Source organism: Castor canadensis, chromosome 15 (assembly GCF_047511655.1).
Source record: "Castor canadensis chromosome 15, mCasCan1.hap1v2, whole genome shotgun sequence".
Taxonomy (NCBI): domain Eukaryota; kingdom Metazoa; phylum Chordata; class Mammalia; order Rodentia; family Castoridae; genus Castor; species Castor canadensis.
The window spans coordinates 50,226,751-50,239,613 of NC_133400.1; the positions used below are offsets into that span (position 1 = coordinate 50,226,751).

At 39.4% G+C, this 12,863-nt stretch overlaps 1 protein-coding gene across 1 annotated transcript; it reads left to right on the forward strand.

Annotated features, from left to right (window-relative positions):
• Positions 1-8,606: 8,606 nt before the first annotated feature.
• On the forward strand, positions 8,607-9,614 carry LOC109702332 (olfactory receptor 2V1-like). The gene is given in 1 exon segment (XM_020187711.2): positions 8,607-9,614. A coding segment is annotated over 1 exon segment (1,008 nt).
• Positions 9,615-12,863: the final 3,249 nt, after the last annotated feature.

Below are 12,863 nucleotides of genomic sequence, written 5' to 3' on the forward strand. Positions count from 1 at the left end.
CATAATTTTTTTTGAGGTGCTGGGATTAGAACTCAGGGCCTACACCTTGAGCCACTCCACCAGCCCATTTTTTGTGATAGGCTCTTTTGAGCTAGTGTCTTAGAACCTATTTGCCCAGGCTGGCTTTGAACCACAATCCTCCTAATCTCTGCCTCCTGAGTAGCTAAGATTATAGGCGTGAACCACTGGCACCCGGCTAGAACATAATTTTTCATTGTCATCTTAGCATAGTTTTTATATTATACTTTATAATTTTATCAGTTTTAGAAGATTTCCTCCATTTTAGTATAATTTTTAAGTATGCATCATTTTTGAAGGATTAATGATACTTCATGGGGTAGAAGTAACAAAATGTATATATCTACTCCTCCATAGCTAGACAGTTTTTGTATTTTCCACTATGTACTAATATAGTTTAATCTTCATAGAAGATTTTGTGCACATAGCTTTATTATTCTCGTTGATAATTATTTGGTGTAAATTCACAGAAATGAAACTATAGGATCAAAATATTTTCTATTTTCTTTTTTTAATTTTTATTTTATTCATATGTGCATGCAATGTTTGGGTCATTTCTCCCCCCTTCCCCCACTCCCTCCCTTACCCCCTCACCCCTCCCTCTCCCCCCCACCCCCTCACTACCCAGCAGAAACTATTTTGCCCTTATCTCTAATTTTGTTGAAGAGAGAGTATAAGCAATAATAGGAAGGACCAAGGGTTTTTGCTAGTTGAGATAAGGATAGCTATACAGGGAGTTGACTCTTATTGATTTCCTGTACATGTGTGTTACCTTCTAAATTACAGCTACCAAGTTTGACTATGTACACAAAATTTGTGTAAACACTATTTGTGATCTCATATTTAAAAAACAAAACCACCCTAATCCTTGGGAGTAACTCCATCCGTAAGCTTACTTGAAAGATTAGGACTTTAAATACATTCAACTCTCTGAAAATCTACTGAACTAATGGGTTTCATGAGTCTGATCACTCCAGCCCTTAAACTAGACAGATGCAGTAGCTGCTCTTGAGAGACCCCAATTCCTCCTCAGGGTTTCAATAACTCACTTTCACTGATGATGGTGGTAGTTGATTAACAAATCCCTAAAACATTCTAGAGTTCTATATTTTAAAAGTTTGGGGGAATGTAATTCCTTGGTTTAAATATTTGATCAGCCCTTACTGATCCTGTGGCCCTGAGAAAGTTATTTAAACTTCCCTAGACACTTCCACGCCCACAGATGTAATAATGCAAACTTTACGTGGTTGACATGAGAAAAAAATCAATGGTTGATAACAACAATAATAGAAATTCCAGAAGGTTTGAATAGCTGATTTTAAAATATTTTATTAACAGAAATATTTCAGAAGGAAGTTAAGAAGGTGAATATTGTTGATGTACTTCCTATACAAGAAAAATGTAGAATTTTTAAACCTATTGAATTCATCATAAGAAAGGGACTAAGGTAGAAAGGAGAAAACTAGAGGTGATGAACCAATTAGGGTTATAATACATATAGACACAGAAATGTCACAGTGAAACTCCCTGTATAGTTATCTGAAACAAAAATGTCATTTCAAGAATGAAGAACTGGAAGGTAAACCAGGTCCTGTCTGAGAGTTGTCACCAATGGGAAGGGGGAGGATATCAGGAAAGGATGGAGGATAGAGATTATGGTGGAAATATTATGTACTCATGTGTAAAAATAGAAAAATGAGACCTGTTGAAACTATTCCAGGAATGGGAGAGGGAGGATAAATAAGAATGATGGATGAAGTGAATTAACTATAATATATTGTAAGAACTTCTGTAAATGTCACAATGTACAACAAAGTAAAAGTAAACAACAAAAAATAAAATAAATAAATAAACTTATAATTCACACAAAGAACAAAATAGTGAAGAAGGGGAAGTAAATAAGCAATATGTTCAAAGAGAAAAGAAGAAATATTTCAATGTGTATGAACAGTAAAAGAACCACCATATTTTATATAGGAATGTTCAATTGTTTGCTTATGAAAAAAATTCCAGTAGCAATTAACACAAGATGGTAAACATAGATTAAGAAACCTTATAATGCCACAATGAAATGAGTATAGTTTTAACAAAGAAAGCAAATAATCAAGGACTTATAGGTAAATAAACTTATAGTTAAATAGAAGAATTAGAAGAAAAACTACCAAAAAAATACTTCAAAAACCTAGAAGTCATCACCAACTCTCTTATTAATCAGAAATGTATTAGATGTTGTATTTAACTTAAGTGACCACAGCATACATAAACATAAAGAAATTTTAGAATTTAATGGGGGATTGGTGTTCAAGGGTGACGGTGTTCAGAATGTTCAGACCTACAAAAACAAAGTTTAAAATGTGTGAGTGTTTAATAACAGAACACAGGAGTTGACTTTGTCCTGATCTGTTCTATCAAGGACCGACCAGAGGAGATAAAAGAAAATGAAAGCAAGTAATATGGTGATTGGATATAAACCTTTCTTTATTATCAGCAGTGAGACTGTGTACTACAACAGCTTCCTTCTAGTAAAAGCCTAGGCTTTTACTGGAAAAGGAGTGGATCATATGACCTTATAGCATAATTCTTATGATTCATACTGGACTAAGAATGGCTGTAGGGTATATCCATGCCCCCAAAGATGAAGGGAGAAAAAGAAGGAGGAAGGAAGAAAAGGAGGGAGGGAGGGATTTGCATTATCTCTAATTGCCAACAGGCAGGCAAGCACTTTTCCCCAGACATCAAGATGATTTTGTGTTGATATGTTTACAAATACCCAAGTACCTTGTGAATATATATAGTGTCTTATAACAGTAGCCTGAGGGTCTGGAGGGTCTGGAGGTTCTGAAGGCAACCTCACTACAGCTGAGTAAGTGTTTATGTATTTTCTTAAAGCAGTCCCCACTTCTCCAGAAACCACATGCTTTATCTCAGGCTTTGACACTTGCACTTATTTATAATTCATTAAAATCTAGCTTGTGTCTCCTTTCTGGAGTCACTTAATTATCTTTTACAGAAAATTCCAGGAAACACTTGGGATTCAGTAGAGAGAGAATCAGTGGCTTTCAGTTTTGTCCATCCCAACTTTAGCCTTCAATATCCGCTCAGGTAAGGACCAGCCATTTATAAAGAATCCTGAAAGATAAAGAGACAAAAATCTTCCTCAGTTGGCTATTTTAATGACAAAGATCCCTCTCTAACAAGATATCCTTCCTGTAAACCCATCTCACTAATCATGAGCCTCTATTCAAGTAATTACTTGGGGAATGGAGAAGACAAGAACTAAGAGCTAATTAATTTTCTTCCAATTTCTTTTTCCTTTTTCATGTTTATGTACTTTCTTTAGATGTTTCCACCTAGGTTTTCTTTTATCAGTGTTTATAAATTATGTGGCATGGGATTAAAATGGATACACAAATTGGCATTTTTTAGAAGTGACTATTTGGTAGATTAGTGTTTAGTGACTCATCACTACCAATTTGGAGATGAGAGATTTTGGAGAGCAATTAGAATGCTATCAAAATAAACATTGACTTGAAGTCAAAGTAAATTAGAACCCACCACTGTGCCTTCTCTGAGTCTTGGATTTCTACTAGCATAGTCTTGGAACACAGAAGACTGACAGGTACAAATGTTAGAGTCATCGGTGTGTCCAGAGACTGCAAAGCTCAGAAATCATATTGACATAGATAAAGTGTGAAACATTACCTTTCTTCCTCAGAACTGATTCAACTGATGACAAAAGGACTCACAAGTCAGTCACTCTCACTGTGACCTGGGTCTGAGTTCTGATTTTGGCTGCGATTGAGAATACCAAAGCAAGTCAGCAAAACCATGGAAATTCGGTCCAAAAACCAGTATTTGCCTGACAATAGTAAGTGTCCATGTGGCAACTGTTGCTTTCTAATAGAGATGGAGCTTACATCCACAGAAACCCGATGCCACCCATGCATTACAAAGTGAAAGGGTCCACCAGTGTTCTGTGTGTCTCACACACCCCAAATATTCATCTGTACTAAGCTGCTCTGTTCCTTAGAGTTGACTATGTCTGTTTGTATCCTGTTAAAACACAGGCTGAGGTTGTTTGGATACAAGGAATGATGTGAATTTTCACTACTTCAAAAACTTCTCCAGCCATCTGAATGACTTTTAGCCTTTACCTTTCTCCTTATAATTTGTGGTGATCACCCATTCATTCAATTGCTCAACAATCTAGCTCACTGCCATAGTATCCAGTTGCTTACTTTACTGTTTCACAGCACACGGGATAGAAACACTCCCAAGAGAACACGAGTTTGGGACAGATCAAATTCACCATATACAAGAGCAGACCAGAAGGAGACTTTCTCAGTCTTGGTACTAAGGGCATTTTAGTTATTTTTTGTTGTTGTGAGAGCCTATTCTGTGCTTGCAGTATGTTAAATAGACTCCCTGGTGATGCTATTAGCACCACCACCTCTTCATTGTGACCACCCAAAATATCATCATACATTGACTAATGTCCTCTGGGACACAAAACCACCCCAGTTGAGACCCTCTGGGTTAGAGCAATGGTTCACAAACTGCTGTGAACATTGGACCACCTGAAAGGCTTGTCAAAATAGATAAACCCAGAGTTTCTAATTTTGGTAAATCCAGGGTAGATGCTGAGAATTTTCACTTTTATTCCACATTTAGGGGAGGTGAGTTTTTTTTTTTTTTTTGGTGGTACTGGGGCTTAAACTCAGGACTTCACACTTGCTAGGCAGGCACTTTACCACTTGAGCCATGTCTTCAGTGAATTTTCACTTTAAGCAAGTAACTAATGGTATTGATCTAGAGACCACACCACTTTGGACTAAAGAGCACTGTGGCCACTAGCAGCTGGCATAGAGATTGCTCTTCTGACTGTGAAATTCCTTATTTGGTGGTTCCTAGACTTGTCTGTACCTGGAAATCTTTTATTCCTTCCAAACACCAAGCTACCTTCCAAATTGATTAAATTACTACTCTTGGGAGTGAGGCACAAGTATCAGTATTTGTTGAGCTCCACAGATCATTTCAATGTGCAGACAAGACTGGGGACTTCTGCTCTAGACCCTTTTATCTCATACATGACTTAAAGATTTGGGACTGAGTAGCTTTCGTCCTCTCAGCAATTATTTCATGTAAATCTCAGTTCCACAGCTAAATCATGAGTGCTGTGCAGGACTTTACAATCTTGTCTATAAGGTAAGAAGATGGGGCAAATTCAATAATTCAATTACAAAACCTTTTCAGTTGTAGTATTGTGAAGTGAGAAGGAGCACAGTGACAGGTAGCAGCTCACTGTAACTTCAGTAAAAAGGTCAACAGAGTATGCTGGAAAGAATGGGACTTTAAGGGGAAAATGAGAATCCTTCAGGGTTACCTTATGTGAAAGAAGACAAATTTCACAACTTTCATGTGGTCTTCCCTAGGTAACTGCCCTGATTTCTGAGGGACAGCCTGGAGCTCAGGAAGGATAATGGAAAAAGGAGAAAAGTCAACAAGAGAAGAAGATTCCTGATGGAGACTGTGGATTGGGATGATGTGAAGTGAGTAGGGGATGAAACTCAAGGTACAAGAGTGATTTAAATTCCCATTCCATGTATGCTGTTCCATAATAGGAAATGGGCTCATCATGAAAAGGCAATTCCACAACTCTTATTTTGTCAAACTTTCCAGCATTTAAAATTTCTGACAGGCCAAAAATTTTTAATATAGCCCTCTTCCATACTTGAAGCATTTTAAATTTTTAAAGCTAAGAGTGTGGGCTATTGGTGTGGTGAAATTTGTACGGCACTTGCCAAGCAAGTGTGAAGCCCTGAGTTCAAGATCCAGTGCAAAAAAAAAACCCATAAAGACTATCCAAGACTGTACTTTATATGGAAGAAGGAAGGACAGAAGGAGGGGAGGGAAGAAGGGAAGAAAGAAGGAAGGAAGGAAGGAAGGAAAAGGAAAGGAAAAGAAGGGAAGGGGGGAGGAGAAAGGAAGGGGGAAGGGAGGGAGGAAGGGTAGAAATTTGGGAGAATTAAAAAATAAACAAAATCATTCAGAAAAATTATTGTGGGTTTTAAAAAAAATAGGCTCTATGTAGACTACAACACAAACTGTGTTGTTCACATCCAGGATTTCTTTTATCATTCATTCTAGTAGTTCTTCAATGCTTGTTATATGCCAGTTCTGACCTGAACATGGTAGAAGAGATAGGAATAGAAAAATATGACCTCTATGGAACAGCATGAGAAAAGAAAAAATTCTCTAAGTGATTATTCTAAGACACACATCATACACACATACACATACAGACACACACATACACGTGTACACATAGGCATATACATACTACATATATTACAATGCACATGTGTACATCAGTACTAAGAACCTACATGAGACTCAAAATCAACAATGTCAAGACAACCAAGGACGCATTCTTGGGTGGAGGCAGTGGTGTGGAGCCCCGCAAGGGGATGTTGAATTCAGAAGGCTATAATGGCAGGTGGATATACAAGTGGTAGTCTTTTGGGGAACAAGTGTATAGTTCTTTCATATGCTTACCACATACATTCCTACAGGTCATAGCATTGACTAAGGGTTCCAATGGACCATATTTTATGGAGAAATATAAAATAAAGACATAATCCTTATGCTCAGGTAATTTGGGGAGGTCTCTTGTACAGAAAAAACGCCTGCCCAAGCACAACAAACACTTTTCCCCCTCCGCTTCCAATGTTTCAGGATACAAAACATGTGGAAGGGAAATTTGCAAATGGTAGGGGATAATACAAATATTGACTGTGTGGTTATTTTACCACTTAATTTACTTAAGTGAAGAAAGGAAGCTTTCTAACATTTATGGAATATCTGCAGTGGAAAAAGCCACAACCTCTTAATTTCCGTTATTCAACACTCACAATATCCCTGGGAAGTGATCATGACGGTCCCATTTTATTTAGAGGTAAGTAGAGGTTATAAAAGTGCCAATAATACTGATGCTAATTGATATTTTAATGGTTCATTGATCCTGCCAGATTCTTTCCACCACTCTACATGTATAAACCACTTAATTCCCTCCAGTAGCCCTAACGATTTTTGAGATGTGGCTGACTGAGTAGACTACCCAGTCACAGAGCTGGGAAACAGGCTAACTGGGTCTTAAATCCAACCAGCCTGGCTCCAGAAACAACATATTTAATCACAATGCTTTAAACTAGGTAAAACCAGCAAAGGACATTCAGCTAAATCAGAGTTCAAATAGTACAGATTTTAAACATATGAGTTCTTACTCCTTTATATTTGCCTTGGTGCAGGGGGAGGAGAAGAGAAAAGAAGGCAACTAATGTTGGAGCTGTTCTGTATTGGTTCTCAACCAAGGGTGATTGAACAAGCAACTGTTCATACACAGGCAATTGTGCATGCCTTGGACTACATAGTTTAAATAATTCTGGCATGCTCTGGGTTATAGCAGTGGTCTCCAGTTGCCCAGAACCTGCTAACAGGGCAATCCAGGATAGGAAAATAGTGTTCCAGACTGTAGAAGCCTGATAAAACAAGGTGGAGAGAGCTATCTATCCATCAGATTGGATTCTTTGCATCTCAAAGGCATGCTAGCAGGTAAGTTGTTTGTCATCTCTAAGAATTAACTGGCCCTAGAAGGTATGGTTCATCTCCATGTTTGCGAGACTTTGAGATGTCAAAGCATCATAAAATATAGAAAATAGATGCAGGATGTCATGTCTTGAAGCATCATCTGGAACACTTGTGTTTAAGAGTGTTAACTTCTGTGCTCATCTCTAGAGTAAGGCTTTGAGAATGGACTCTGGGATGTGAGGATATTCAAGCTCTGAACTGATAAGAAATCTCTGTGTCCAGCATGAGCAGTCCAAGAGTGGTAGAGTTTTAAGGCTGAGTTTCAGTTACCATGAAACTATTGAAATGAAGATCAGAGAGTATCAAAATATGGATAAGGAAAAGCTATTGTCAAAAACCCATATGCAAGCAATCACTAGGCCACAGCACAAAAGGACAAATCTGGGGCTCTTGAGGGCCAAGGCAATTAGAAATATGGCACTGCATAGCCCTGTTAGCTGATGAAATGTACCTCTTAGCCACAGGTACAGTTGTGACCTATCTCTACAAGAAATGATCACACGAATTCTCACATAAATAAGAATTCTGAGCCACATAATTCACATATTTGTGGATCTAGTCCTCAGTGATTAGATATAAAAACAGGTTTTAAAGATATTTTCCTGTGTGTATTTGCTTATATGTTTAATGTTGGATTTATTACTAATTATTCGTATTTCATAAAACACAGAGCAATGTAATGTGCTGTTCCTTTTCTAGCTTTTTTACTTGTTTTTCTAGCTTTTTGAGGTGAAATTTAGAGCACTGATTCTTAGTATTTCCTCCTTTCAACATACACATTTGGAGTTATCAGTTACCTCTCGACACTGCTTTGGCCACATGTCATGCTTTTTATAGCAATTTTCTGGGTGAAATAATGTTGACCCTATGAAAATCTGCAGAACTTGGACTCCCCAACTATTGTCCTTCTCCTGTCTCCATCCCTCACTCTTTCTGAGTGCATGTCTTTAGCCCGTGGTGAGCTGGTTGATTTTCCTCCCCACAATGAGGCTCAGCAGGAAGCAGGCAGAGGGCCCTGGAATTCCTCCATCACTGGCTTTATCCTCACTAGCCTTTTCAATGAGAGCCAGACACACCTGTTCCTGTTCAGCATGGTAGTATTGGTCTACATCCTTGCTATGGCTGCCAACACTGCCATGTTCCTTCTGAGCTGGACTGATGCCCAGCCCAACATGCCCATGTACTTACTTCTCAGCCACCTATCCTTTCTGGACATCTTCTTTACATCAGTCACTGTCTCCAGGATGATAGTGGGTTTCCTCTTCGGTTGGACGAGCATCTCCTTTGGGGGATGTGGAGCACAAATGTTTTCCTTCATGTTCCTGGGAGCCGCAGAATGACTCCTGCTGGCCGTTATGGCTTACGACCGCTACGTAGCCATCTACAACCCTCTGCGCTACCAAGTGCTCATGAGTCGCTGGGTCTGCCTGCTTATGGGCATGGGCTCCTGGCTGGGTGGGTCTCTCAGTGCCTCAATCCAGACCTCACTGACCCTTCATTTCCCCTATTATGGCTCACGGAAGATATCCCACTTCTTCTGTGAAGTGCCCTCACTTCTCACGCTGGCCTGTGTAGTCACAGAGGCCTATGGGCGGGTGCTCTTTGTGACAGGTGTGGTGGTCCTCCTGGTGCCCATCACCTTCATCACCACCTCCTATGCCCTCATCCTGATGGCTGTGCTCCGAATGCACTCTATGGAGGGGCATCAAAAGGTCATGGGCACATGTTCCTCCCACCTGAGAGTTGTCAACCTCTTCTATGGGCCTCTTGTCTATACCTATATGTTACCTGCATCATACCACTCTCCTGGTCTGGATGATGTAGTGTCTGTCTTCTATACTGTTCTCACTCCCATGCTTAACCCTGTCATCTATAGCCTCAGGAACAAGGAAGTAACAGGGGCAATGAAGAAGGCAATAGGAAAGTGTGAAGTCAGTAGGAATGTCTAAGACCCAGAAAAAGGTCTGTGAGACAAATGCCTGCGCTCTTAGTTCAGTCATATGCACTTAGGTACAGGTGGGGAGACATATCTATTTAGAAGTCCCTCTATATCTGTGATTCCGGGATACCATTTTAGGACCCTTTTCTAGGACAAGAAGTCAAGTCTCAATCCACTAGCAGGTAAATAAAAGAAGGATCCCCTCATTCCCTTCCTGCTACTGACCTTCTTCTTCCTTATAGGGTTGTGAAGATTAATTCCACTCCTTATTCCTCACCACCTCAAAAAACTCCAGTAAGCCTTCTTTTTCAGCCTTCTTTTGTGGAGTGCAGCAATAACAGAATGTCAGAGCATTCCTTCCTACCCCCAATAGAATCTCAAGCGCCCACACACAGAGTCCTTAATCCCTGGCTATTTCCCCAATCTGCTCCTTCTTCACTCCAGCCACACTATTCTCCTGACTGTGGCTCAAAATTCCTAAGCATTTTCCTACCTCAGAGTTCTTCAGCACAGAGTGACATTTTTCCATGGCTTCCTCCTTCACATCTGACATATCAGAGACATCTGCACTGACTAACCTGTCTGAAACAGCATTCTCACCTCATCCCACCATCTTCCTCTAATCCCATTTGTGTGGTTGATTTTTTTCTCCCACTAGAATATATAGATCTGGATAGCAAAGACTAATTTTTTAATGTAATCCTAAGGACTGAATGTAAGACCTCGCACTGTTAGGCAAGTGCTCTGCCACCTGAGCTACTCCACTATCACTTTTGTTTTTATTTTGTTTTTGAGACAGGGACACACTAACTTTGCCTGGACTGACATTGAACTAGTAAACTTCCTGCCTTTTCCTACCAGTTGAAGCTTTGCTTATTTAAAAGCTGCATTCTCAGCTTCTAGAACAGTGCCTGGAACATACAGTCTATCAATAAATACTACTAGATGAACAGATAAATTCAAAGAATTTTTTCTTACATAATTCCAACAGTGCTGCCATAATTTCTAGTTCCTTCTTGAAAATCTTTCTTCCCTTAGCAATGATACCATATTCCCACTTTTCCTCCTACTTTTGGCCTTCTCTTTCCAATTTTGTGATGGAGGTCTTCAAAACTCTTCTCTTCCTGGCCCACACTCTTTCTAGCCACTCTCATTCAAGGCCATGGCTTCAGATACACCTGTCACCAAAGTCAGCAATACATATTTACCGAACAGCCAGATGCTTCTTCTAATCTCCTCTCCACATACCCAACTCCACTTTGACACTCTTGCTGGATATTTCAAAGCACAAGTCATGATCTAATCATCAAACTTGTGCTTCTTCCAGGGTTGGTAACTGAGTGAATGCTCACAAGGTTAGTAGGTCTCCATCACTACCTTCATCCAATCTCCAAGTCCTAAGCATTTGATCACCTTCTTTTCTACAAAATACACTCCTCAGAGTCACTGCTGCCTCCACTGTGGCCCAAAGATTGCTTCCCTGGATGATGCAGGCATTTCCTAATACAGTCATACCTTACCTGGGTGATGTGGGATTTTCCAAACAGGTCTCCCTGCCCTATTTCTTGCCCCACCTTTGCATACGCATCCAGTTTGTTTTCTAATATTTAACTAAAAGAGTCTCTAAACATAAATCTAAATACATGGCCCAACCCTGTCCCTTCATCATCTTTAAAACTCCATTAGCAATTCTCATTGCTTTTTACACATATTGCTATAGAATATATGGCATATTTTAATTACTTGTATGTTTACTGTCTATCTTCTGCTACGAAATGAGCTCCATGACAGCAGGTGTTTTTTGTTGTTGCACTTGACACACAGGAAAACTTGATCAGTTATTGAAAAATGGGCTGGGCTCTGGTGACTCATGCCTATAATACTAGATGCTCAGGAGGTAGAGATCAGGAGAATTGTGGTTCAAAGCCAGCCCAGGGAATAGTTCTTGAGAACCTATCTCAAAAATACCTAACACAAAAAAGTGACTGGCGGAGTGGCTCAGAGGATAAGCCCTGAGTTCAAACCCCAGTACCACAAAAAAATTATTGAAAAATTATTACATGAATGCTTTGGGGATAAAACAATCATTTTCATTGTCTAAAAACCCTAGAGAGTCCAGCTTCCTTGGTCTCATCTCTTACACCTATTTATCTCCCCTTGATCCTCTTTCCTGATTCAGGTAATTAGCAGAGCCCACTACCTGGTATGCTGCTTGCTCCCCAGTGCTTAGCTAACTCCTACATTTCTTTCTTTCCTTGTCTTAGGCATTTTGTGTTCAATGAAGCCTTTTCTAACATTCTAAACAAAATCAAATTCTTTTTCACATGTCCCATTTCCTACCAAGTCCTTAGTTCTCCAGTTAACTCTCTCCTCATGAGACTGACTATAAGACCCATGATAACAGGTAGTCTGTATTACTTTATTCACAGGTATCCTATAATACCTAACTCTGCACCCAGCCTTTTGCAGTTCCTTAATAAATATTAAAGAAAGGAAGAAATGGAGGAGAGAGATGGAAGGTTTTCAGGCAGGAAAGCAGAAGGAAGCAAATAATAAGGCAAAACAGTCCCTGAACACAGTCTTGTACCTCAAAGATAAACCATATTTTTACCTTCATAAGTCTTTGCTTACTTAGACAAACTTCCAAAAAAGAGACGTCCAAATCATTTTCAGTTATCTTAAGATGTCCCTAAAAGTCATCAGAGGCCAGAAATCCATCCTTACAGTTTAATTTGTACCCTTTTCTATAGCTGAATTAATTTTCTCTCAACTGATTCTTGTTAAAACTTGAGAAATGTATTTCCACACACACACATCCATTCATTCAGGAGATTGAGCTACATTCCAAAGAACTGTCTGAAGTCAAAATCTCATAAGCACATGCCCACCATCTGATTCCAGAACAGGATTCCCTTTGTTACGATGGTTCCTACCATTTGCTTTATCAGTATGATCTTATGTGTCCTATAACTCCTCAGCACTTACCCAACAAAGAAGAAAGGTATAATTTGCAACTGTCAATGCTTGCAACCTCACATCCAGGAAACTTTGAAAATTGATAAGTAGAAAATAATGCTTTCATTGCTTCTTGTGATAAAGGGACCAAGTTGTTCTTAATAGCCTATCTTACCTTCTTTTCTATACCCCAGTTTCAACTGAGCAGATACTGCCTGGAATAAGGAATATATTTTCCAGTTACACTTTTAAGCTATGCAGGGTAAGCTCTGGCCACTGGGCCATAAGTATAAACATATGTTCC